The sequence below is a fragment of the Sus scrofa genome, chromosome X (assembly GCF_054392235.1).
Source record: "Sus scrofa isolate SSC_HxYL_T2T_F1_AM1 chromosome X, Sscrofa_HxYL_maternal_Yorkshire_Landrace_v2.0, whole genome shotgun sequence".
Taxonomy (NCBI): domain Eukaryota; kingdom Metazoa; phylum Chordata; class Mammalia; order Artiodactyla; family Suidae; genus Sus; species Sus scrofa.
The window spans coordinates 66504587-66530636 of NC_139401.1; the positions used below are offsets into that span (position 1 = coordinate 66504587).

Sequence of the window (26050 nt, forward strand, 5' to 3'; positions counted from 1 at the left end):
ATACGGCTCTGAACACAAGAATTTTCTTTTTTAAAAATTTATTTATTTATGGCTGAACTCATGGCATATGGAAGTTCCTGGGCCAGGGATCAAATCTGAACTGCAGCTGTGACCTGTGCTGCAGCTGCAGCAACGCTGGATCCTTTAACCCCCTGCATTGGCCAGGGATCGGATGTGCGCCTCCACAGCAATCCGACCTGCTGCAGTCAGTTTCTTTTTTTTTTTAATTTTATTTTTTGGCTGCTCTGTGGCATATGGAGTTCCCAGGCCAGGGATCAGATCCAGCCCGCAGTTTTGACCTACATGGCAGCTGCGGCAGGGCTAGATTCTTAACCTACTGTGCCGGGTGGGGATTGAACCTGTGTCCTGGTGCAGCAGAGATGCTGCTGATCCCGTTGACTTTCCCGTTGTACCCCAGCAGGAACTCCTGCAGTCAGATTCTTAACCCACTTCACCACAGCAGGAACTCCCAAGAATTTTCTCTTGAATAGGGTTGTCTAATAATTAAGGAATAGAGAGCTTCCCAATATTGGATATATTGAGCAGAGGCTAGGGGACTAGCTGGTTTGGATGCTATAAAACAGGGGCCCCTAGGGACTGTATGGGCTAGATGAAAAGAGAAAGCATAGCATGGTCCTTGGCTGTCCAAGAAACTTAAATCTACATGTATGGCACCACACATATTCTTCCCATAATAGCCCAAGTGATAACACACATGCTCATGTCATTCCTTTACTTGAAAGCTTTCAATGATTTCTTAGGATGAAAGCAAATTTTTTTACCGTAGTCTACAAGGTCAAGTATATTCTGACCCCTGTCTGGTTTCCTAGTCTGATCTCCTGCCACTATCCCTTTACTTCCTTGTGATCCAGACATTTCGTACCCTCACACATGCAGTTCCTTCTCTCTGGAATGTTTTCTTGATCTTCCTCTGGCTAACTCTTCATCCTTAGAGGCTCCGTTAAATGTCGATTCTTCATGGAAATCTTCATTAACACACCTCATCCCCCCCTCAGTAGACAGATCACCCCGTTAGACGCTTTTAGCCCTTTTTTCATAGCAGTTGTCACAATAGTAATTAAAATGTTAATTAAATAGTTGTTTTTTTCATCATCGTAATTTCTAGGAACCATTTGATTGCTATTATATTCCCAGCAGCATTCAAAATGCCCGGTGCATGGTAGACATTTAGTTAATATTTGAATAAATGAATGAATGAATGAATCTTCTGGGATGAAAAGAGAAAGGTGGTGAAGGACGTAAAGGATGTTGTTGAGTGTTAGGGGAGAAAATTGTAGGACTAGGGAATAACAGATAGGAATGAACAGATTGTGTTCAAGGATTCAAGGCAGGTAGCTCAAAAGGGGATCTGTGTGATGAGAGATGGGATAGATAGGCTGATAGTGACAGGAAGATGATTTTGGCATTCTTTAAAATTTTAGTTGCGATATTGAAGTTCTTTAGTTGCTGTTGCGTTACTATAGATACTTGGACAGGGGGGCCACAAGCTGGAGTTCTAGGAAGGCTTTTCAAACAAGATTCTTAAGCAGGCAGGACTGGAGTTTGGAGAGCCTGAGGGCAGACTACCAGCTAGAGCAATACAACAGTGGTCCAGAGAAGAGATGACACAATGTGACCTAAATCAAAGCAAGAGGCAAAATAGTCATTGGAAAATGAAGAGGCAGTGACAATGGAAGTTAGAAAGAGATGGATTGAGAAAGCAACTAGGAAGAACATCAGCAAAACTGATTGTGATGGGGGTGGGGAGGGGAAGTTTGGAATGAAATTATCAAGTAGAGGGAGGCAGACTGGTCGTGATGAGGTAGGTAGAGTGCCCTGTAGGTGGTAGGACAAGCCTTTTGAACCCACAACTCCATCCACAGGAAGACAACCTTTTCTGTGATTATGCAAAGAGACCTTTTGAGGTTCCTCTTTGGCTTTTGTCTTTTCCGGAATGCAATCTTGGCTTTACTTTTGCATAACCAAAAGGCTTATTAAAGTTTTTTTCCCTCAAACAAAAGATCAATCTGTCCTTAAAGGTAAATTCTGCCTCTTTCTTCAGGAGAAGAAAAGCTCCTGGAAGCTTTAGAATAGCAGTTTATCCTCACTTCCAGTCATAAAATTTTCAGAATGCTGGGGTTCAGTTTGGTAGTGCTACTCAAATTTTTTCACATGCATATAATTTGACCCTGCAATTTCATTTCTAGGAATCTATGCTGTAGAAATGCTCATAGAAGCTGGTTACTTTTGTGTAGGGGGATGAGGAAGTGATACAGGAATGTCCAAAGAAAAAAGTTAAATATTTAAAAAAAAAAGTTACTTTTATGATTTGAAAAACTAAACTCATCAGCTTTCTTTGCAGGTACATTGGATAGAAGCCTCTTTAGCACTTTCCTTTACTGTGGGATTTTCGATTGTATTGACAATTTTTTTTTTTTTGAGAGCTCTTTAGCCCTCTTGTCCTACCTTCCTTTTGAGACAGACTGCAGGATACTTATCTTTTCCCTGAACTAACAAAACTCAATGTTGCAATCAAAGACCAGAAGTTTCAAACTTTATTGGGCATCAGAATCACCTTGATGCTTGTTAAAAATACAGATTCCTGGGCCCACTCAGTAAGTTCTGAGTCAGTGCATCTGGGGTAGAGTCCAAAATCCTGATCTTTCAGAGGCACCCCAGATGGTCAGTGAGAAACCCTGGTTTGGGGAATGACGTCTGATTGTCTCCCCCCCCCCCCCTTTCTCTCTCTGTGATTAGTAAAGGGAATGAGGGAGTAATGACTCACCATAGATATCTTTGTGGATCACAAATGGTTTGGTTCATCTGAATGGGAAAAAAATGAATATAACACAGTTTAGTAGACTTGAGATTTTACTGCTAACTGGTGTTTCTTTAAAATGGCCTGTTTGAAGTAGGCCCTTTGGATTAGAGCCCAGTCTGGTGGGCTTCTTAAGCAATAACTTAAGCCTAGGAGATGCTTTCCAGCGATGGCTTTGTTATTTGTGAGTGGAAGGGAGAGAGGGACCTTGGCAAATTGTGAGGTCTTAAAATTCAGAAGCTTTTCTTTTTTTTTTTAATAGCCTCATTCCCGGTGCATGGAAATTCCTGGGCCAGGGACTAAATCCGAGCTGCAGCTGTGGCAGTAGCAGATCTTTTAACAAACTTCGCCAGGCCGGGGATCAAACTGACACCTCTGCAGAGACACCCCACCCCCCACTCCCCAGCCACTGCAGTGGGATTCTTAATCCACTGTGCTACAGTGGGAGCTCCCAGATGGTTTTTTTTTTTTTTTTTTTTTTTTTTTTGCTTTTTAGGGCCTCACCCTTGGCATATGGAAGTTCCCAGGCTAGGGGTCTAATCAGAGCTGCAGCCGCCGGCCTACTCCACAGATACAGCAACTCGGGATCCAAGCTTCATCTGCGACCTACACCACAGCTCGCAGCAATGCTAGATCCTTAACCCACTGAGTGAGGCCAGGGATTGAACCCGCATCTTCATGGATCCTAGTCTGGTTCGTTAACTGCTGAGCCAGGAAGGGAACTCCTCCCAGATGCTTTTTAAGTAAAGCTTTTGCCCTTGAAAAATGATTCCTCCATTAAGATGAGGTACTATCTAAAGACTATTCTAAACAGCTTTTTGTTAGAATTATTTTTTCTTTGTTATAAACGAAGTCCGTTAATCAGATGTCCAGTGTGGGTTACTAACATTTCAAAAAAGTGTTTTAAAAACATATACCCCAATGGCTCACAACAATTAACCTTGGGAACAAAAGTAAATGGGAACACTTCTTTACCTTTCCAATCCCTCAGTGAAGCTGGCAGCCCTCAGTGTAATAAACCATTAGGTTTATTAGTTTGAGAACAGAAGCATCAGCTTGGGCACAGTTTTCTAATTTGCCCCTCGTTTACTCAACAATCATTTATTCAGAGGCTACTCCGTGCTTACTGGACATTAGATAACTCTACAAATAAAAGGCAGAGACTGATGAGAAGCTGGAATTCTAAAGGGATCATCTGAATGGGGAAAAAGTGAATAAAACACTATTTAATAGACTTGAAAGCTTAGTAGCATGTAGAAAACAGAAAGTGGATTCCTTAAAGCAATAGCCTTGTTCTCTTTCTGTAGTCTATTTTAAGTGGGCCCTCTGGCCCAGCGTTATCAACCTTGGATTAGGAGCTTTGAGGAAATGGTGGTTTGGTGGTTGTTTTTTAAAGGCTTGTTTTTTTTTTTTAAGAAATGTAGTTACCAAGCAACTGCCATGACCTGCTGCTAAGTTGGAGTTCAGTGGGTAAGTCAATTCCAAAGAAGAGAATATATAAACAAATTGGGAAGGGGGAAACAGTTTAAGGATAGATTGAGTGGATTCGTTTTCTGGGTTCAATGCACATTTCTTCCTTTTACTTGTGCAAGAAAGGGCTGCTTGGAGTTCCCGTCGTGGCTCAGTGGTTAACGAACCCGACTAGGAACCATGAGGTTGCGGGTTTGATCCCTGGCCTCGCTCAGTGGGTTAAGGATCCGGCGTTGCCATGAGCTGTGGTATAGGTCACAGACGCTGCTCGGATCCTGAGTAGCTGTGGCTGTAGCGTAGGCCAGCGGCTACAGCTCCGATTAGACCCCTAGCCTGGGAACCTCCCTATGCCGCAGGAGCGGCCCAAGAAATGGCAAAAAGACCAAAAGAAAAAGAAAAAAAAAAAAAAAAAAGAAAGGGCTGCTTGGTCAGAAGTCTTTGTTTCATCAGGTCTCCTCTTAGCTGATGAGTGTGGAGGAGGGCCAGAAAGGAGCCAATTAGAGAGGGCTGGACTGTAGGGCTAAGCCCTAGTGTGGGACACATGCTTGGATGGCTCTAAAGGTAGATAGCCCTGCTGCTGCATTCTTGGTCAGTCCAGAGCTTCTATGACAGATCAGTCACCACCCTCTACCTTTATATTGGGTATTGACGTGTTGCCTTGTAACCCTCAGAACAGGGACATTTTCCAGCTGCTGACTCTTCCCCCTGCCCCCAACATTTAATGAGTGAGTCAGTGACTTAACTGCTTCCTGCAGGATTTCAGGGACCTGAGTAGGTAATGAGAACAAATCACCATAACACCAGAGCGTGATGAATGAAAGAGCACATGAATTTAACCAGTTAGCTTCATTGGTACCAGAGTGGCCAAAAAAAAAAAAAAAAAAAAAATACTCTGTTGAGAAGAGGATATTTGTGTGAGTTGGAACTCCATTCCCTCCCCTTTAGGCTTTTTAGTTTTTCCCTTTATACCCAGCTGAAGGTCAGATTACTTTCCTGAGGGAAGGGGAGTGTCAGGTGTTGGAACAGGTGTTTTATTTTCTGCCTGTAGAGTCATACAGGCTAGATGGGGATGCTTCTTGCCAGCCCTCTGTGGTGCATGAAAATACTTTTGTGGAATTCTTTTTCCCTGGAAATATGTTTGTTTTTTGAAGCAGTTCTCCAACCTTCAACCCCTAGTATAAATTTTGACTTCCTTTAAAATCAACTTGTCATAATGAAGTATGCCTGTTTTCTACCATCATCACAGCCTGTGCCTTAGATGTATTCCATTTTATGTGGCAACCATAGACCTGAAAAATGTGTGTGTGTGATAAATGTGAATATCATATTTTAAATGTACTAGGAAAATGTCACAGCAAAGCAGCCCTATAAAAAGCCTTTTATAATTATTATATGGATAGAATTCATTTTCCCATGTTAGGCTTTCTTAAATTGGGTGTAAACCTGTAGTCACCTTTCCCGAATGATAAGGCTTTTTCAGGCTGTTGTGATGGTGTCAGTGGGCTACAGAGCTGCACTTGGACTTATGACCCCACTGACTAGACGATTTTGGAGGAGAGAGATGTCAGTAGACATCTGAGTTTGGGAGAATTTCTGTTTTAATGTTTGTTACTGAAGCTAAGGACCCTGTTTGTTAAAAGGGAAATAACTCAGGAGAGCTTTGTGATCTCTTGATCTCTTCTGATTGTAGGTTTGTTTTACCTTTGTACTGCGTTCCATTCTGTCCCCTCAAAAAAAAAAAAAAAAAAAGTAGTAATCTAGAAACAGATCATCTTCTTTGCCTAACAATGATATAATGGCCTCAGGTCCTTTCCTGCCCCTCCACCCTGCATCTCAGGGCCATCTGTTCTCAGCAATCCACTTTTTGGGAAAGTCTCCTTTCCCATCTGCTCTCCTTGGGCCTTGCTGCCTGCTCTAAAGATTTATGAAGGCTGCTCAGGAACCTCTTTCCAGTTGTTACTTTTTTTAAGGATCAGTGAGATTTCAAGGCAGATAAAAGTTTTTTCCATTCAATATGTCCAAATGTTACTCTTTTTTCAGGTGTATTCTTTTCTTCTATTAGCCTGGGGGTGGAGAGAAACCTGTCTGTGGTTGGAGGAGGGACTCTGCTTATCAAAGCAAAGATTGACTGGGCTGACTCTGGCTGCTTTGAAGCCAAGGGTCCTCCCGGCTCTTTGGCTGCTGGCACGCAGGATCAGTGCAGCTTCTTGGGTTCATTCTTTTCCTGTCTTTTGCCTTGTGTCCCTAACAGAGTACAGTCGTTTTGAATCCAAGATACATGACTTGCGAGAACAAATGATGAACAGCAGTATGAGCTCTGGGTCTGGGTCCCTGCGAACAAGTGAGAAGAGGTCCTTGTATGTCAGGTAAGTCTTCTGGGTATCAGGCCTTGTGCTGCTCCAGAGGAGCTCCGTGCCAACCCTGCCCTTCTTGTTTAACTAGTGGGGTAGGGAGTGTGTACTCCTGGTACTAAAACAACACTTTGCACTGTATGCTCAGGTTGTGTACTTTATGGTCAGTATCTCCTTTCTTTTGTGAGCTGGCTTTTTCCTTTTTGGTCCTGAATGACTCAGTATGGGAAAATTTCAGTTTGCTCTAATTGTAAAAGACCTGTTGGGTGATTGTTGCTAGTCAGCATTCACATAGCTCTCAAATGTTCAAAGTACTTTGCTTGCAATCTGTGATTTGAGGGGAAACTTGGCATTCCCCCCTTCCACATATGCATAATAGACCTCAGAATTTGTATCTGAGCATATCAGCTATCACTATATTCTGGTACAGGGTCTCTTTTGCGAGCCCAAAGAACTGACAGGTTGCTGCATTCTGGGCTTTTTTTTTTTTTTTTAATTGTGTTTCCTCACTCCCTGTTGCACTGATCTGCTGTTTTTTATGGGACATGGGATGAAATGATGTACATTCCCCAGGAATGGTGGGTGGAACAGATATATAGCATTGAGTGTATTGCTGCTGAAAGCTGTTCTGAGATACTGTCCAAGGCTGAGTTTGTGACCCTTGAGACTCATTATAATACTGTGTCAGGTCAAAGTACAAACCTCTTGGGGAGTTGGATTGCTAAATGAACACTATGGACTCCTCCTAGAATTAAGGATAGTTTCCTCGTTCCTGCTTGGGCTTCTTGGCAAAACTCCAGCAGTCTGGGGCAAGAACATTGTCTCTTCAAGGTTAAAGTCCTCAGGGAAAGAGGCGGTGGGAATACGCCTCTGAGCCGTGTGTGTGTGTGTGTGTGTGTGTGTGTGTGTGTGTGTGTGTGTGTGAGAGAGAGAGAGATGCTTGTATCAAACCCCTGGGTTGAACTTTTTCTAGTGGCCTCTAATACCAGCTGGGGGCTGAGATGGGGAGGCTATAGTTGCTAGTTGCCTGGCAACATGACATCTGCTCTGTCCTTGGGGTTTGAGAGGAAGATAGAGACCAATGTAAATGCTAATTGCAGTTTTTCTCTCGGTGCTAGATTTTTTTTTCTCCTTGGCTGCTGGTCCCTGACCCTCCCTGCAGGGAGAAGGGCCTGAGGAGCCCAGATTTGGGCCCACTGTAATGCTTCCTGGTTCTCTTCTAAAATGAACCCTCAGCTCAACTTGTTGTTGAGAGCAACCTTCTTCACATTTGCTATGAAGGGAGGAGAGCAAGAAGAAGGCTGGACTAGTCACTGATGATCTTTTCAGTCTCCTGTTTTCTTTCACTAAAGCCTTTTGCTCTGGATCTGCAGCCTAGACACTGGGGTGCCGATGGGTGGACTCAGAATTGTGCTGTCGCCTTCCGAAAAAGGGTAATACTTATGTGACTTGGTCAGGATTGTTCCGTTCCCGTGTTTCCAGCCCCCGCAGATGTGGCACTTCAGTGTGCGTGGGAAGCTGCTCTTTAGGCAAGACAGTTTCTTTGGAGAGCTTTATTTTTAGATATCCCCTCTCCGCCTATCCTGTGCTAGAGCTCTCCCTGCTTGGGCAGGGGGAGTGGGGCATCAGCTTCCGACCTGAAACACCCTTCTCTGGTCCTGGCAACGGACATATTCGGACATATTCCATCTAACTCTGGGGACGAGGGTGGAAACTGCACTCTGTTTCTAGTGAATCATTTTATATAGTTTATATCATCTGCTCCTAACCTTATCTATATAACATCTGTATCGTCTAAGTAAAGTAAATATCATTTAGCATAGTGAACATTTGTAACCATTAAACTTCATCAAGGGACATAATATTTTATGGCTAGAGCAGTGAGCTGAGATCCTTTGCTAAAGCTAATCTCTACCAGAGCCTGGCTTGCTCTGTTGCCTGTTTTCTGCCTTTTTTTTTTTTTAACTCTACAGTGGCTTCTTTTTGTTCAACATTTATTAAACATATTTAAGTCTCTTTCAATCTTAAAAAGAAAAAAAAATACCCTTGATACCAATAGTCCCTTAAACTATCGTCTTGTTTATCTCTGTTCACCACATCTGCCAAATTATGTGCCAGGAAACACTAGTTCCTCAAGATGTTAAGTATGGTGTGAAAAATCAGCAGTTCAGTAAGTTGGGCAAATATAGGATAAAACAGAGGAAAATAGGGTTCTTTACTGTGATTAATCTCCAGGAGGGAATGTACTAGGCAGTGTTTCCCCAAAAAGATAGGCGTATGGGAGCCTTAATTTGGAGAAACCCATCTTAGCATTCAGCCTGGGAAATGTTGCAGTTGTCTGTACTTGCTGTTGCTATTTCTTCAAACTGAACTCCAAACTTCCTTCTCTTTCAGTAGGAAAGGAAGTGTGCATCTGCTTTTCAGTCATGGTGATGTGGTTCCAGGCGACTCCAGAAGAATCTAGAGGGGCGGAAGCCCAACTCCGTCAGGGATCAGTAGTGACCACTTAGTCATCAAATTCAGTGACCTGTTCACTGATTCCTGCCACTGGTCTGACCTCTTCACGACATTTGTTTCCATGAATTACCTGCTTTCTTCTTTAAAGGCTCTCATTCTACCTTGCTGACAATTCTTCAATACCTTTCATTAACTCTGTCCCTTAAATGGCAATGTCATTTATTTTTCACAGCCTCAAACCCTGTCATTGTGTAGATAATATCCCTGATCGCTTTGTTGAGCTCCAGACCAACATATCAGCCACTTGCTGGACACGGGTCTGGAGCTGCCCTCCCAGTGCCTCAAACAAACAGTGTGTTCCAAATGGACCCCCTCCATACCTACTCTTACTTTCCTAATCTAAATTAATTGCATCACTCTATCATGTGAAAAGGGGATTAAATTTATTCTGTCACCCGAGGTTCAACACAAGGAGGAAAGAGCTAATGATTAGAAGTGTCTGAAAATGGAATTGAACTCCTTCTGGAGACGGTAAATTTGATCTTTTGTCACTGGAGGTATTATAGAAGAGGCTGGGCAACCATTTGGGTATCACAGAGTGAGCTGAAGCAAAAGATCTCTTCAGAGGCTTTCAGTAGTTCCCAGAGTCTTCAGGATGAAAGGGAATATTTAGGGAACACGTGCTCTGTATTAGTACCTTTGTTATCTTTTTAAATTGATTTTAAGGAGTTCCCATTGTGGCTCAGTGGAAACAAATCTGACTAGTATCCATGAGGATGTGGGTTCAACCCCTGGCCTTGCTCAGTGGGTTAAGGATCCCAAGTTGCCGTAAGCTGTGGTGTAGGTTGCAGACGCAGCTCATATCTGGCGTGGCTGTGGTGTAGGCCAGCAGCTATAGCTCCAATTTGGCCCCTAGCCTGGGATCCTCCATATGCCACGGGTGCAGCCCTAAAAAAATAAATAAATTGCTTTTAAAATCTTTTAAATAATGCTACAAAGTACACACTGTTCTCATTTTTTAGGAGAGAAAACTGAAACTCCAGTTAGACAGCTAAGAAATTCCAAGACTTGAATTTGAACCTGGTTATTCTTTTTTTTTTTTTTTTAGGACTCCACCGGCAGCATGTGGAGATTCCCAGGCTAGGGATTGAATTGGAGCTGTAGCTGCAGGCCTATGCCATAGCCACAGCAATGCCAGATCTGAGCCACATCTGCGACCTACACCACAGCTTATGGCAGAACTGGATCCTTAACCCTCTGAGGCCAGGGATCAAACACTGCATCTTCATGGATACTAGTCAGATTCGTTTCTGCTGAGCCACAATGGGAACTCCTGAACCTGGTTATTCTGACCATAGAGTATGGTTCCTTCAGCATTTCTCAAACTTGCTAATAAGAATCAGCTGGTGTGCTAGAAAAATACATATTCCCAGGCTCCTCTTCTATGGATTTGGATTCAGCTGGTTGGGAAATGTATGTTTTTAATAAGCACTCAGAATTCTTAGAAATAACTACTTGTTTATCACAATAGACATTTATTTCTGTTTCACTTGAACAACTGAACAATATACTTACTTTAGCTCCTGCTACGTGGAAAGCAGTAAGGCACAGGCCTGTGAATTTGGGCATGGTTGTGGGGTAGATTCAAGGAAGCATTAGATGTGGTTCCTGCCCTCTAGCAGCTTACCACAAGATACTGCACAGCCGGTGGTTAATGTGAAGGATCCCTTTTCTGTGAGTTCTGTTCACTGTTGTTTCCCCTTCTGATGTGTTTCTCTTCCCTTCCCTTCCCTCAGTCTCTATCTTCTGGTATGCATGGGGTTGCAAAGCTATTTTGAAGCAAATAACACCCTCTGGCAGCTGCACTGAGGCTATAGCAGGTGAAGCCCTAGGGAACTGCAGCTGCACTAACCACAGGGGAGATGGGATTTGTGGAGCTGGGAGCAGGAAGGAGAAAGAAAGATAACAGTGTTTGGAAAATGAAACAGTGTTTGGTTTTAAAATCACTGGTGACTTAATGGAAAGGCCTTCCCCACCCTTCACCACCCTTCACCATACTAGAAATGCCTCTTAAATAGTATAAGCAGGATGAACAGAGCCCCTCTTTCTGCCAAGTCTAGGGCCTTTGCTCTGCTTATTAATTTGCCTTTCACACTGGAAAAATCCACAGAAATATGCCTCTCTTGAGCATTTTGCTCAGGGTCAGGTTGGCTAGATATTTAACTCAGGCCATTCTGATGTGATGTGAAGGTAGTAAAAACACAAAGGATAGTTTAGAGTTTCAGAGACCTCCAAGTTCTACACTTGTTTATTGAATGAATGAACAAAAGACCTTATCCTCCAAAGGTTACTAAGAGGCTTGATAGTACATTTGTAGAAATAGCTTTTGAAAATCTGTTCTGGCTAGCCTGGCTGCATTCTTTGAAGCCACAGGACAGCATCAGACATTTTGGGATTCCTGGCTTTCTGGCTGGCTATCTGCCATCCCAGGCTTTTTGCCACTCTAGGAAGGAAATCATGCCCCATCTGTAGGCCTGATTCAAGAAACAATGTCAGAAATATTGGCCTGTTCATTGCAGAAGGCTGGAAGATACTCCTTGCTAACAAGCAGATATTAATTGTACAGCTACCCTGGCTTTAGCCCAGCGTGGTGCTTGGGGGAGCCCAACTTTGTCTTCCTAATTAATGTTTCAATAGTGGATTAAGACGCCAACAAGATGATATTGGCAAGCTTCACTATCTGACAGAATTTGGAAGTGATGATAATATACATCTTAAAAAGCAATGACATGAGAGTTCCTGCTCTGGCACGGTGAGTTAAGGACCTGGCATTGTCTCTGTGGCGGCTCTGGTTGCTGCTAAGGTGTGGGTTTGATCCCCAGCCTGGCACAGTGGGTTAATAAGGATCTGGCATTGCTGCAGCTGTGGCATAAGTTGCAGCTGTGGCTCAGATTTGATCCCTGGCCTGGGAATTTCCATATGTCATGGATGCGGCCAAAAAAAAAAAAAAAAAAAACCAGGCAAGAACAGTTTATATAGTGTTCAGGGTTACCAGAGGGTAGGACAGTCTCCTGCATCAGTGATTCTGGAACTGCCTGTTGCTAGATCATAGACCCCAAATGTCAGTCTTGGACCTGTGCTCTTAATCCCCTCAGCTAATCCAACAGGTGCTGTAAACCCTGAACATTCACAAATTGTGATTCTGTGAATGTCCTTCTAACTTTATACTTGCTCTCTAAGGCCTGCTCTCCATGTTCCCTTCTTCAAGATGTGCCAAGGAGTCCTGACTTGCTGCCAGCTGCACTCTTTCCTCTTGTGATGATCCAGCTTGTGTCTCCCTGAGTACTCAAGTTTGGGCTTTTGAGTTGCTCTTCAGAAGCTGCTAGAAATTTTAACTTTTGCACTAAGGTCCAGGGCTGATGAATGACTGCCACTTTATAGTTCTCTGTGCATGCTTTGTATGGACCAAGAACGGGAGGAGCTGTTCAATTTTTAAGTATTATGTACCCTTTATGTAGTACTTTATGTCTCAGGCAGCTTGGGCTACTATAACAAAATACCGTAGGCTTATAGGCTGGGTGGCTTGAATAGCAGATATTTATTTCTCACAGTTCTGGAGGCTGGAAAGTTTGAGTCCTAGGTGTTGGCAAACTCAGGTTCTGGTGAGTGCCCCCCACTTCTGGCTTGTAGATGGCCATCTTCTTGCTCTGTCCTCAAGTGGTCTTTCCTGGGTGTGCTCTAAAGAGCGAAGAGAGGTCTCTCCTGTCTCTTCCTCTTCTCATAAAGGCACCAATGACCTCATTTAAACCTAATTACCTCCCAAAGGCCCTGCCTCCAATTACTATCACATTGGAGGTTAGGGCTTCAATATATGAATTTGTGAAAGGGGTCACACAAACATTCAGCCCATAACACTGACCAGAGGAAGAAAGTGATGTTTTACACCCAAACTGGTATTGGAGGGAAGTATAGTGGAGGAACTCTCTGAGGGATAGTGACTGGGAGGGTGTTCTGTGCCCCCTTTCCCAGCCTGGTCTCGCCATTTGCAAGCATCATTCATGACCTCAGTCCTCAAAAGGCTTCTCCCAAAGGGATATAATATGAAAGATTAAAAAACTGCAAGAGTTAAATAAACAGAAAATACAAAGAAAGGTTATTGCTAAATACATTTGGAAGAAGGCAGTTTGGAGTGGCCAGGGTCACAGAGAAGGGTGGGACTTGGGTTGGGCCTCAGAGGAGCTGCTGAGGGCATGAGGGGGCAGGCAGAGACTTCCAGGCCAGACAGATGGCCAGAGCCATGGTGAGAGAGGTGGGCATGCTACTAGGTGAATGCAAGGAAGCATCTACTTGCGGTTGAGGCTGTAGTGCTGAAGTGTTTACTTTGCTGTGAGAAACCTGCCTGACAAGTTTCCTTGGTAGTTGCCATTTTCTTTGCATACCTGTTCGCTAAGACACCAGGGTGGCTGGGCCAGGTGCTTATGATTTTTCTGGATCTTTCAGACCCAGGCTTTAAAATTTAGGACCTGAAGTGCAGAAATTTTGGCCTAGTAATCTGTTTACTTAGAGCTGATTATATTTCTGTTTTCCCCTTCAGCGGTGAGGTCCCAGCTGAAAGGAAAATTAGGTAAAATCCCCTGGAGCACGTGTTACTCCCCATCATCCTGTAGACAGCTCTTAGGGGATACTGTTTGAAAGGTCACCACTTAAGCAGCATATCTTTCCAAACCTTTGGCAACTCTTTCTCTTTAGGAAAGACAGGCAGTGGCATTTAAAGCAACCATGCTGAAGCTTATCTTGGGAACTCCAACCTGCAGACCCTGGGAAGTAAACATCTGCTTTTCATGCTGGTGTAACTTGGCTCCAGAAGATGGCTTCATTGCCCACTTTCGGTTTTTTTTTGGGGGGGGGGGCACACTCGTGGCATTTGGAAGTTCCTGGGCCTGGAATTGAACCCCTGCCACAGCAGTCACCCAAGCTGCTGCAGTGACCACGTCATTAAGCTACTGAGCCACAAGACAGCTCCCCCTACTTTCAGTTTTTATCTTTTCATGTGTTCTTTACCCTGCTCTTAAGATAAATCAGTATTTTCTCGCCTGGCCATGATGTTTGAGAAGGTGTGGGAAAACCAAGATCTGGCTCTCCCTTGCTTCACAGAGGCGCATAGCCATAACCAAGGAGGGACATATTCAGGGTTAAAAAGTAATCTTTTATGTAGACCACTCACTGTGATCTTAGGCTATGGGTAGATGGTAATCTTTCCATAAGCTTTGTTCTTTCCTGACATAAGCTTTGTCTCCCTCTGACCTGGCCAGTCCTTAACTTGGAGGCCTCCATGAAAATCTTTAATTAGATCCAGGAAGGATAAGGTGTTTCTGAGGGTCTTAGTCTCCCAATATATCATCCTGTCAATAAGCTCACACACATGAGGTGGCACCAGGGTGACAGAGTGGTTAATTATGGTCTTTAGGTGTCCCGAGACAAATATGTATTTTTTTTTCCCCTGCTCACTTGTGATTTGAGTCAGAGGTTGAAAAGATTGGTGGTATATTATCTGGGCACTGCATGTGTAGGATTTTGGTTATGGTACAGTGGTTCAGTCTCATTTAGAAGGTGGTGGTACGGTACTCCCTTGACTTTTCCCTAGTGCTTGCCCAAAGGATGAAAAGGGATAGACAGGAGGATATATCCATGTTGTAGAGAAAAGTGCTCTTTGATCCTCTTACAAAGCCTGACCTGAGCCATTTGCAACTAGATGCCAATCCCTGTCACATCCTTAGGTTTACAGGCTGTTCCTAAGAGAGACTGTTCGTGCTAGATGGCTTCTTAAAGATGGGTAGGTAGTCAATATTTTTTCAAAATCAATTAATTGATTTACACAGTTTTTCTGATTACATGAAATATATGTCATTTGAAAAATGGTTTCTTTTTACTACTCGGGCCTGTTCTCTTTTATTGGGTTACTTTCCACGTGAAAATTTAGCCTGGTAATGGTTTTTTTAAAAAGCCGTGGCAATGTATTCTGTCACACAAGGCCACCTAAATGAATGCCAGACTCCTTAGCTGGACTCCAGGCTGTCCCCATGCAGGCCCCAGTCTGCTTCTCCCCCAAGTGCCCTGCGGCGCTGCTAGATGTGGGTCCTGCTGACCCTGGCACACACCCTGGGCCACTTGCCTTCAAGTCTCTGTTCATACTGTTCCCTCTAGCCTCTCTCCATCTCTTATCTTTTGAAATCCTGAACCTTCACTTAAGTCCAATTCAAATGTCAACATCTCCTCAAAGATTCCCCAAGATAGATATGACCCATGGACCCTCTGAAAGCTTTCAGGCCTTGGTTTGTCCTGCCCTTGTGCCTCTCACTATAACAAACTCTGTCAGATAGCACACTCCACACAAGGTGAAGATTGATTTTTGCTTCTGTATCTCCCATCTATCAAACACAGGGCCCAAAAATAGACCCAGTGAGTATTTAAATAATGGAAGAAAGGTGTTTTCCAGACATAGTCAAGAGGACAGTTTTTTTTTTTTCTAATATGACTGTGACTTAGATCTTACAACTCTAGATGAGGCCATGTATGTCTCTGGGATTGGTTTTCATCATCTTTGCGGAAGTTCTCCAACTCATAGTCAAACAATTTCAGCAGGAAGAGAGACAAAGTGGATTTAGTGAAAATCCACATCATGGATTTGGAGAACAAATCAAGATTATGACAATGGAAGGACTGTTAAAGGAATTAGGAATGTTTAGCCTGGTAGAGAAGACCTAGGAAAGACTCAGACTCATTAAGTGCTTTGCACTGGAAAGAAACTTAGAGAATATTGAAGGAATTTCCTTTATTAGCTAGCAAGTGGGATGAAATGACCTTTGAGGCTTCAATGTTCTGCAAAGCTCTGTTCTCTTTTGCAGTTCCAATTGATAGAATAGGAAATTCTTGTTAATTCACCTTTTACATTCTCAACTGAGAATGACGTCATAGTTCAGAATTTCGAATTCAAATATTATGCTATGTCTTTAACAAAATCGTAGTTTAAAAAAAGCACCGTTTATTCTTGTATTCAGTATTGCTCATTCACAAATTCATCAGGCAGAATGCAGGTGGTCGTGGGTACTACATTTTATTGAGAAATTACCTTTTTTGCCTTGTTTGCCAGGGAACTTAGGGCCAAACATGTTCTTCATCTGAAGTAAATGACTCAAATCAGGTGCCTGGTATATCAACTTCTCCACTTCTTTTTTTTTTTAAGTACCTGGTCATATTAGATGCTGATAAATATTTGCTTAATTAATGATGACTGTCATGTCATCATTAAAAATATTAGTTTGGGGAGTTCCCGGCGTGGCGCAGTGGTTAACAAATCCGACTAGGAACCATGAGGTTGCGGGTTCGGTCCCTGCCCTTGCTCGGTGGGTTAACGATCCGGCATTGCCGTGAGCTGTGGTGTAGGTTGCAGACGTGGCTCGGATCCCGCGTTGCTGTGGCTCTGGCGTAGGCCGGTGGCTACAGCTCTGATTCGACCCCTAGCCTGGGAACCTCCATATGCCGCGGGAGCGGCCCAAGAAATAGCAACAACAACAACAACAAAAGACAAAAAAAAAAAATTAGTTTGGAAGAATAGCTAATGACGGGAAATATTAATGATATAATTTCAGGTGACAACTAAGGTTGAAAAATTGTATACACACCATGTTTAGAAATATTTATTTATTTATTCTTGGCCACGCTCTAGGCATGTGGAAGTTCCCAGGCCAGGGATTGAACTTGCGCCACAGCAGTGACCCAAGCTGCTACAGTGACAATGCCAAATCCTTAAGCTACTATGCCACAAGAGAACTCTTAGAAATATATATTTTCTTGGTTCGTGTGTTTATTATGTGATGATATACAATACCATAAGATTATGAAGAGTTACTTTTTTTTTTTCTTTTTTAGGGCCACACCCACAGCATATGAAAGTTCCCAGTCTAGGGGTTGAGTTGGAGCTGCAGCTGCTGGCCTTTGCCACAGCCACTGGCCTTTGCCACAGCCACGGCAATGTGGGATCCAAGCTGTGTCTGTGGCCTACACTGTAGCTCACAGGAATGCCGGATGCTTAACCCACTGAGTGAGTCCAGGGATCAAACCCACTTTCTCATACATAGATACTACTTGTTCCTTACCGCTGAGCCACAATGGGAACTTCTGAAGAGTTATTTCTAAGTTAACATTAAACTTTTTCTTTCTTTAGGCTTTATGTTTTTCAAATATTCTATAATGAGCTTATATTATTTTAATTTCTAATGAAATTAATGCATATAGATAGTTTAAAATCTCAAATATTACAATAGCATATGCAAAAATTTTTCATCCCTTGCCTATTTGCCTCTTTTCTAGTTACACAAAGGAACTACTTTCGATTTTCTTTTTCTTTTTTGGCTGCCCTACGGCATATGGAATTCCTGGGCCAGGGGTCAGATATGAGCCAAGGTTGCAACTTACTGGTATCTGCAGCAATACCAGATCCTTTAACCCACGGTGCTGGGCCAGGGATCAAACAAACCTGCCTCCTGGTGCTACAGAAACACTGTAGATCCCGTTGCACCACAGTGGGAATCAGATATTTTAACAGTAACAAAAAAGAAATAGTAGGAGTTCCCGTCGTGGCGCAGTGGTTAACGAATCCAACTAGGAACCATGAGGTTGTGGGTTTGATCCCTGCCCTTGCTCAGTGGGTTAATGGATCCGGCGTTGCCCTGAGCTGTGGTGTAGGTTGCAGACGCGGCTCGGATCCTGCATTGCTGTGGCTCTGGCGTAGGCTGGTGGCTACAGCTCCAATTCGACCCCTAGCCTGGGAACCTCCATATGCCGTGGGAGCGGCCCAAGAAATGCCAAAAAGAGAAATAAATTAAAAAAAAAAAAAAGAAATAGTAAATCTAAATAGCCCACTGTATGTTGAATAATGGGGCTACAAAATGATAGGGATGTAGAATATAGTCAAATGGAAATTAGGCACCACCTGGAAACAAACAATAGAAAAATTTATAGGAAGGGAAGAGTAGTCATCAATGGACACTACTTGTGTAATGATATAAAATTAAATATTGCCTAACCCCAAAATGCGATGTAGCTAAATTGGAAAGGCTGGAGAGAAAGGATGAGTGAGTGCTATAGAAAACCAAGACATAATATGTAAATTGTAAAAACAAAAACAAGAAAGAGCAAGAAGAAATAGTTGTTTAGAAATATGTTAGAGAAGAAAAAGAAACAGCTAAAATATTTCAAAGCAGTTCCTTTTTAAAATGACTTAACAGGAGCACATGCTTGTGGTTAAAAAACAAACCAAACAGTTCCATTCCTTCATGCAGTGGGAACTACTGACATTCTTATTGCCTTGGACTGGCATTTATTTTGTTTCCACTTTGTTCATGTTACGTGTTTTAATATTGTAAGGTATCTGAAATTCATCTTGGAAGTAAACTGGCATTAGTTTTATTTATATCGCAAACGTTTAATAAATTACCAATAATTATATTCCTTCATTCAGAAAACATGTTTACATCAACTTTATAATATGTACTCCATCTTATTTTCTTTCTTATTTTTTGCAACATAATTTTATTTTTTTTTAATTTTATATTGAAGTATAGTTCATTTACTGTATTTCAGCTTCTTTTTTTTTTGGTCTTTTTCTAGGGCCGTACTCACGGCATGTGGAGGTTCCCAGGCTAGGGTCTAATCGGAACTGTAGCCACCGGCCTACACCAGAGCCACAGCAACGAGGGATCTGAGCCGCGTCTGTGACCCACACCACAGCTCACGGCAACGCCGGATCCATTAACCCACTGAGCAAGGCCAGGGATCGAACCCGCAACCTCATGGTTCCTAGTTGGATTGGTTAACCACTGAGCCACGATGGGAACTCTTATTTCAGCTTCTTACTGCTGTTGCCAAAGGTCCATATGGTTCTGTGAGGTGGTAAAATATATATTGGATTGTCCATGTTCTGTTTTCAACTTATAACCAGTAAACTCTCCCTTGTCATCTTCTGTAACCTCACCCTAATCTCTCTTAACTCATTTAAACATCTTCCTTCCTTCCCTCCCCAAACTAATTTGTGCTGAGTCCAAGCTCTTTTCCTTACTACATTTGTTTTAATCTTTGAAATCCATAATGACATTTAGTGTTTCTCAGTGTCACTTAGGATAAGGTCTTTTCCATGCATGTCTTTGTAGGAACCTCTGACAGAATACCTTCCTTGCTTTAGGACACTCACTTTTGAACACACACAGTGCAAATGCATTCAGATTTGATTCTGTCACACAAAGTCCAGAAAGAATCTTGAGGATGGAGTGTCTCCTTAATCTGCTGACCTCGGTCTCCTTACTGCTTTGGGTGTGTAAATTGAGGGAGATAAAGGTTGTTTTTTTGTTTTTGTTTTTGTTTTTTGTTTTTGGTCAGTTTGGCTGTTTTCATTTTTAAATAATCTGGCACTGATTTCTTAAGGATTCTGATGTAAGAACTTTAAAAAGTAGATGAGTATGTCACTCTCCACAATTTTACCACCTTCCGTATTTCATTTGGGCTGGCCTGCCTATGGGGGGGATAGTATTTTTTACTTTGCAAATAGAAGGCTAAGTCTTGGAACTAGTTCTGGGAAATCTGCTGGTTGTGTGTGCATAGGTGTTAACAGAATATGAAGACAGAGCCTAGGATGCAAGTAGAAAAATACAAACTTCTCACTGAAATCACCCATTTATGGTGACTCCTTATGAGGAGAGATCCAGTGGATGAGAAAAGTAGACACTTTAATGTAAGTGAGTTTGTTCCCCGGAGCAGGAAGCTCTGATGTCAAGTACCACCTTCACCAGAGGTGAAATCAGTAGCAGTACATCCTGAAAATGAGCTTGTAGCTTTGATTTAAATTTGCCTTCAAATACACCCACTACCTCATTATGTGTGAGGTCAGATTAACGTTCCTAAGGTTCTTTCACACTCCCACCCCCACACATGCAGCATATAGAAGTTCCCCGCTAGGGATCGAACCCTTGCCACAGTAGCAACCCAAGCCACTGTAGTGACAATGCTGGATCCTTAAACCACTGTGCCACATAGGAACTCTGATATGTCACTTTCTTTAAAATCTTCAGGAGTCTATTCAAGGCCTTCCAAAATTGGGCCCAGACCTTTATTTCCAACCTCATTTTCCCTGACTCCCAGCTGCAGCCAAACTGGTCTTCTTTTTCGTAAGTTTAGATGTTACAGCTCTTGCCACCTTTTCCTACCTTCTTCCACCTTTAATCTTTACTCTGCACATCTTGTCAGAGGACATGGGTTCTGTCCCAGGTTAGTTCAGTGTGTGACCTCGGGCAAATTATTCTTCCACCTCTAGCTTCTGTATATGAAACAGAGAGAGAGACTGAACTGGGAGACTTCTTTGTAGGGGAACCCTTCAACTTTATCGTTATATGGGTCAACATCAGCCTTAGCTATTTCTGTGGCTGCCCCAGGATGCAGAGCCCTTTCTCTTTTGTGTTTCTGTAGCATTTACCACACGTTGTTTGGGATTGTAGCTAACATTTTCTTTTCTTTTTTTTTTTTTAATCTTTTTTTTTTTTTGGTTGTTGTTGTTGTTGTTGTTGTTGCTATTTCTTGGGCCGCTCCCGCGGCATATGGAGATTCCCAGGCTAGGGGTTGAATCGGAGCTGTAGCCACCAGCCTACGCCAGAGCCACAGCAATGCGGGATCCGAGCCGCGTCTGCAACCTACACCACAGCTCACGGCAACGCCGGATCGTTAACCCACTGAGCAAGGGCAGGGACCAAACCCGCAACCTCATGGTTCCTAGTCGGATTCGTTAACCACTGCGCCACGACGGGAACTCCTGTAGCTAACATTTTCATGTCCTATCTTCAACTACTTTTTGAAGATTTGTTGTAAGCTGAGAAAACCCATTGGCAGAGCTAACTTGTTTCCCTAGGATGTGGGTGAGGGAGAGGACTTCAACTTTGTGTCCAGAAGCCATGGGGAGAGGGGACTCGTGAAAGATTTTTCCCCTTATGCCCCTTGTTGGGAAAATGGGATGTTTCTTTGAGAACGGGCCACATATTTACAATGTCAGAAATGAAAGAAGATGCACTCTCCTGCAGAATTCCTTCTATTCTGCTGGGTCTGTGCTGACTGTTTGGGTTGGCCTTTCCATCCATTTAGTGTTGAGATGACCACTTCATCTTTCATTCTGTTTCCAGGGCCCTGTTTGATTATGACCGGACTCGGGACAGCTGCCTACCAAGCCAGGGGCTCAGCTTCTCTTATGGTGACATTCTACATGTCATTAATGCCTCTGATGATGAGTGGTGGCAGGCAAGACTGGTGACCCCACATGGAGAAAGCGAGCAAATTGGTGTGATCCCCAGTAAGAAGAGGTGAGTTGTCATGACTTGTGAGAGAGACTTTCCTTGCCCTCTTCCTGGTATTGATTTTTCTTTCTTTCTTTTTTTCTTTCTTTTTTTTTTTTTTTTTTTTTTTTTTTTTTACCGATTTTACTATAAGTTGCTTGAGAGCAGTGGATGTGCTTTATTACTCCTTTTTGGTAGAGATTTGGTGCTCAGGACATGGTTACGATTCAGTGAGCCTAAGAAGGCTGCTGTGCCCACTGCATCCCACTGCTGAGACCACGTACTGGTCGTAACAGGACTTTTTTCTGACTCCAAAACAGGGTGGAAAAGAAAGAAAGGGCTCGATTGAAAACCGTGAAGTTTCATGCCAGGACGGGGATGATTGAGTCTAACAGGGTAAGTGGGGATCCCCAAGAAAGTCAGCCAATATGTGAAGAGGAGTAAGAAGCTTGGAGTCTGTCTGGTGGATAAGAGAATTGGGGAGCATAAAAGAATATCTCTTTTTCAGGGAGCTGGCTCTGTTCTATCAGAATACTGACTGCTTTTCAGAAAGCAGAGAGAGGGCACCTAAACTCTGCAGCCAGTATACACTCCTCCCCCCTGGGTAACTGGCTCTTGAAGATGTGTTGGAGTTGGACTGTCTGGAAGGCTGACTTACTTGGGGCACATGAAACCACATATGGTTCTCTCCCTGGCTGTAGACCCTTTCGGAGCTGTGGGGACCCTGAACAGAGTCTGGATTCATCATCCAGCCAGGAAGGCCCAGAGCTCTGACCACCCTTCAGACCAAACAAGGCAGGAGGGCTCTCTCCATTCACCCCTTTTCTTCTGTGAGCTTCACAGGCCAAAGAACTTCCGGAGCGGTAGAGGGAAGAGAGACATGGAGTAGATGACTCTGTGTATATCAGTGGCACCTTAGGGCATGTGTCCAGGAAGCTACAGAGACCTTTGTCCTTTAGGAAGTACCAGTGAGTGTTGTGAGTCTGGATTAGGTAGACACCTCTAACATCCCTACATTTTCCTGTAAACATAATTTTCCTCTTACATCAACTTTCATTTAATCTCATAGACTCCATTTGTGAGAGATGGTCTTTTATTTAGCTCACCATTGTCTCCATTTTAGTTTTTCTTGCATGCTTTAAAATCCATTGTTCTTTTTTTTTCTTCTGTCCTTCCCCTCCATCTTCATGTTCTTTCACAGTCGATCAAAACGAAACGTAAAAAGAGTTTCCGCCTCTCTCGAAAGTTTCCATTTTACAAGAGCAAAGAAAACATGGCCCAGGAGAGCAGCGTACAGGAACGTAAGTAGCAGCAGGGAACCGAGAGCAGATCATTCACAGCCATGCCCTCTCTTCCTCATTTGCACTGAAGATTGAGAAAGAGTATGTGTGTGTGTGTGTGTGTCCCCATCTGTCCGCACGTGTGTGTGTGTGTGTGTGTGTGTGTGTGTGTGTGTGTGTGTGTCTGCTTATTTGCAGAGTCAGGGTAGAAATTGGTCTGTATAGGGAAACATTGGGTCTTTTTTCTCCAGCTCCTCACTCCGAAAGAATATTGGAGGCTCTGAGGTAGAACTTAGCTGGCCAACAGGAAGTCCCTGGCACTGGTGTTAGGAGTGCCAGGCTGAGAGCTCTGCTATGGTGGTGATAAGTGGTTATCAGCCACAGTGTTTGGTTTAGAAAAATGGTTTTTTTCAAGAAAACCAGGTCTAAGGACTCAGTGTTGCTCTCCTGGTTTCTTCCTCTTGTGTTTTCTTTACCTTATCTTTGCTCATCTATGTCAGAAGAGCCTTTTTTCCATGGACACCTGGAGTCGGGCCTACTTCTTGAATTATACACAGGTACATATGTACATGAGATACTCACACAGCTCTAAGAGACTCATTGTGTTCCCAGAGTGATTACAGAGCCAGCTTTCAAAATAAAATCCTTCTCGCTTAAAGGAATTGACACGGAAAGGGGATTATTCAACATTGTCCAAATGAAAGTTTATTGAGAAACACAAAGCTGGTTGGACAGAAAAGGCCGTAAAGCTGGTCTAAATGAACTTTCAGTCCTGAGAAATAGAGTCTTATCCTACCATATACCTCAGAAATGAGCTGTTGTCACCCTAACCTTAAACAGCAGGTCAGGCTTCTGAAATATTTCTCATGTGGTTCATGGTAAATTGTAAACCTCTCCTCTTCTGCCTCACAAGGAGGGGGGTCTCGGGGTCCTGAGCTTTTGGGATGGCAGGAGACTGACTAGTTCTGATAGAAAATAGATCCTTTTTCTAGGCCAACATGTTTCATGGTTATGGGATATGTAGGTCATTGGACTCTAGTGGATTACACGGGTGCTCTCATCCAGGTGGAGGGTAAGGCTCACAGGCCTGGGTGGCTCAGTACGAAGATCTAGGTGCAATTGGTTCTGCTCGTGCATGAGAGGAGGTGGTCTGACACAGAGGCCTGAGGTGAGGTCACCAGAGTTCACCGGATGAGTTCCAGAACCTCCATGCTGAGCCCAGCCTAGGGGAATGGGGTTCACTGTTGGGTGACCCAGGTGAATGGGGGAGGGTATTGGCTGCTGGGTAAGAGCTGAAACTGCCTAGTGCTTATCCTTCAGAAGCTGAGCTCATCCCATATGGTCTACACAGCTCAGGTCAGCCTGGAAGGCATACCTCAGACTACATTTAGCTTTCCCTGAAGAGTTTGGATGGAATGAGTCAGTATTGGGTGAAAGCTCCTTGGGATGATGATAATTCTGCCTGCCTTTCTGCCATACATAAATATTTGCTCTTTCATGCACCCTCAGAGGGAAATGGTAATTTCAGGGGCAAAACAGAGACCTGGGCTCTATAACTACAAATTTAGTCAAAGCAGGTGCTCCAAGCCTTGGTAAGTCACCTGTCTCTCCTGTCAGCCTGTCACCTCAAAAAGGTCATCCACTCTAAGGCCTTCTAGCAGCAAATTAGGCAGCATGAAGTCTGGGTATCGTATCTGACCTGAGATGTTCCTTCTGTAGAAAAGTTCTTAACCTCACTATAGTTAATAGGTCTTCGTAGTATTTCATACTTCTGTCACTGATGCTCACCTGGCTCTGTATTCTTCCTTCCCCTTGTCTTTTTTCTCTATTTTTCTCGTCTCCCAAATACTTTCCCTTCCTCCCTCTTCCCCTCCATCCCTCCCTCCCTCCCTCCTTGTCCTGCTTGTCTGTGAAATCAGGACTTCCCTGGGTTAAGTGACGATTATTATGGAGCAAAGAACCTGAGTAAGTCAAACTTACATATCATTAATTATTTCTGGCATGAGTGGAGATGCTGGGGTTGGGGGTATAGGGGACATGGGTGAGGGAGAAGGGTGAGGGGAGGGCAGTGTTTCTGAGAACTGACATCACAGCAGGAGGAAGTAGAGAATTGGCTCTGATTGTCACGCTTTTGCTCTGGATCCCTGGTACCCTAATAAAAGCCTATCATTCATGTCTGTGTTATTCTTTTATACCTTGACTTGGTGTGGAGCCATCTTGGCATTCCACCCTACAAGTGAGGGGGGCAAGAAGTGCTCCTCCAGGGGGACAACCCAGTTCATCTCTAGCATATTGTTGAGGTCAGGGGTGCCAGCTGGTTGGATTCTTCTCCTAGTGACAAAGCACTAAAGAATTGGGCTTAGGAATTAGCTCTTTCAGTATCTCTAAACAGGGGTAAGAGTGTTGCGAAGTCCTTTATAGAACATGCATCTTGGATGTCCCAGCAGGTCCAGGGGCCTCATGAGATGCCTGTGGGCTGGCTTTCTACAGAGCATCTCTGAGGGGGTGAGGGCCTCGGCAGTGTTTTATGGACCATATATATCTAGTGCTTTAGCTTGGTAAAACTAAGACCAACCTCTCCCCTCTGGAAACTAATCCTAGAGTGAAAAATGAAAGGACCTAGATGACAGGGCCTTAGCCGCCCCGCTGTGCACACAAGTGCATCCATGCAGCCGTGTCAGGCGGGTTCTGTCAGCACATACTCTCCTTCCATAAGTAATAAAGGCATGAGGATAAAGGCGCTTCCTTGAGGGATGGCTTAGGAACTAGCCTGGGTGGCGACTCAGCCAGTCCTTCCTGAGGGCCACAGCATATCACGGTCTGGAACAGTGTCATCCTGGCTGAAACGAGCAGTGTCTCACTCCATAGTTTGTTGTGTCCATGTTTCATCTCATTCGCCTGTCATTTTGGGAACAGTGGGCTTTGTTTGGGCCAAGATGTGCTTCGTGCCTCCTGTGAATGTGGCTGCTCTGCCTACTCAGGTGTGGGCAGGTCCCAACAGTCTGAGACAGGAGGGCTGTCTTGTCTTCTGAGTATTCTTCATTTGTCGTCCCTGTGTTTTGATGTGTCTTGTTCTCTTGTGGAGAAAGGAGCATCCCCCAACCACTGAGGCCAAACCCTCCTTCCATGTAGTGGTGGCATGAGGGCTGCTGGTCAAAGCATCATTCCTTGGTGACTGCTCAGCTAACCCAGTGCTTGGCCTTTTAGTCCCAGAGCACTGCACAATCTGTACTTCGAGGGCTGTGTCTGGGGAGGAAGTTCAAACAGCCTGGATGCTGGGCTTCTCTCTGATACTGTCACTGC

At 43.7% G+C, this 26050-nt stretch overlaps 1 protein-coding gene across 11 annotated transcripts in view; it reads left to right on the top strand.

The window, feature by feature from the left end:
• DLG3 (discs large MAGUK scaffold protein 3) overlaps positions 1-26050 on the top strand; it is a 58008-nt gene that overhangs the window by 24580 nt on the left and 7378 nt on the right. For 5 of the 11 annotated variants that reach the window (XM_003135151.7, XM_013990918.3, XM_085007258.1 and 2 more), the window contains 4 exons: positions 6540-6654; positions 21318-21494; positions 21788-21863; positions 22669-22768. In XM_003135151.7, coding sequence (XP_003135199.3) covers positions 6540-6654; positions 21318-21494; positions 21788-21863; positions 22669-22768 — 468 coding nt within the window. Of the gene's footprint in view, positions 1-6539; positions 6655-21317; positions 21495-21787; positions 21864-22668; positions 22769-24666; positions 24713-26050 lie in introns of all 11 variants that reach the window. The other 6 variants (XM_085007257.1, XM_021079732.2, XM_021079733.2 and 3 more) reach the window with 3 other exon arrangements.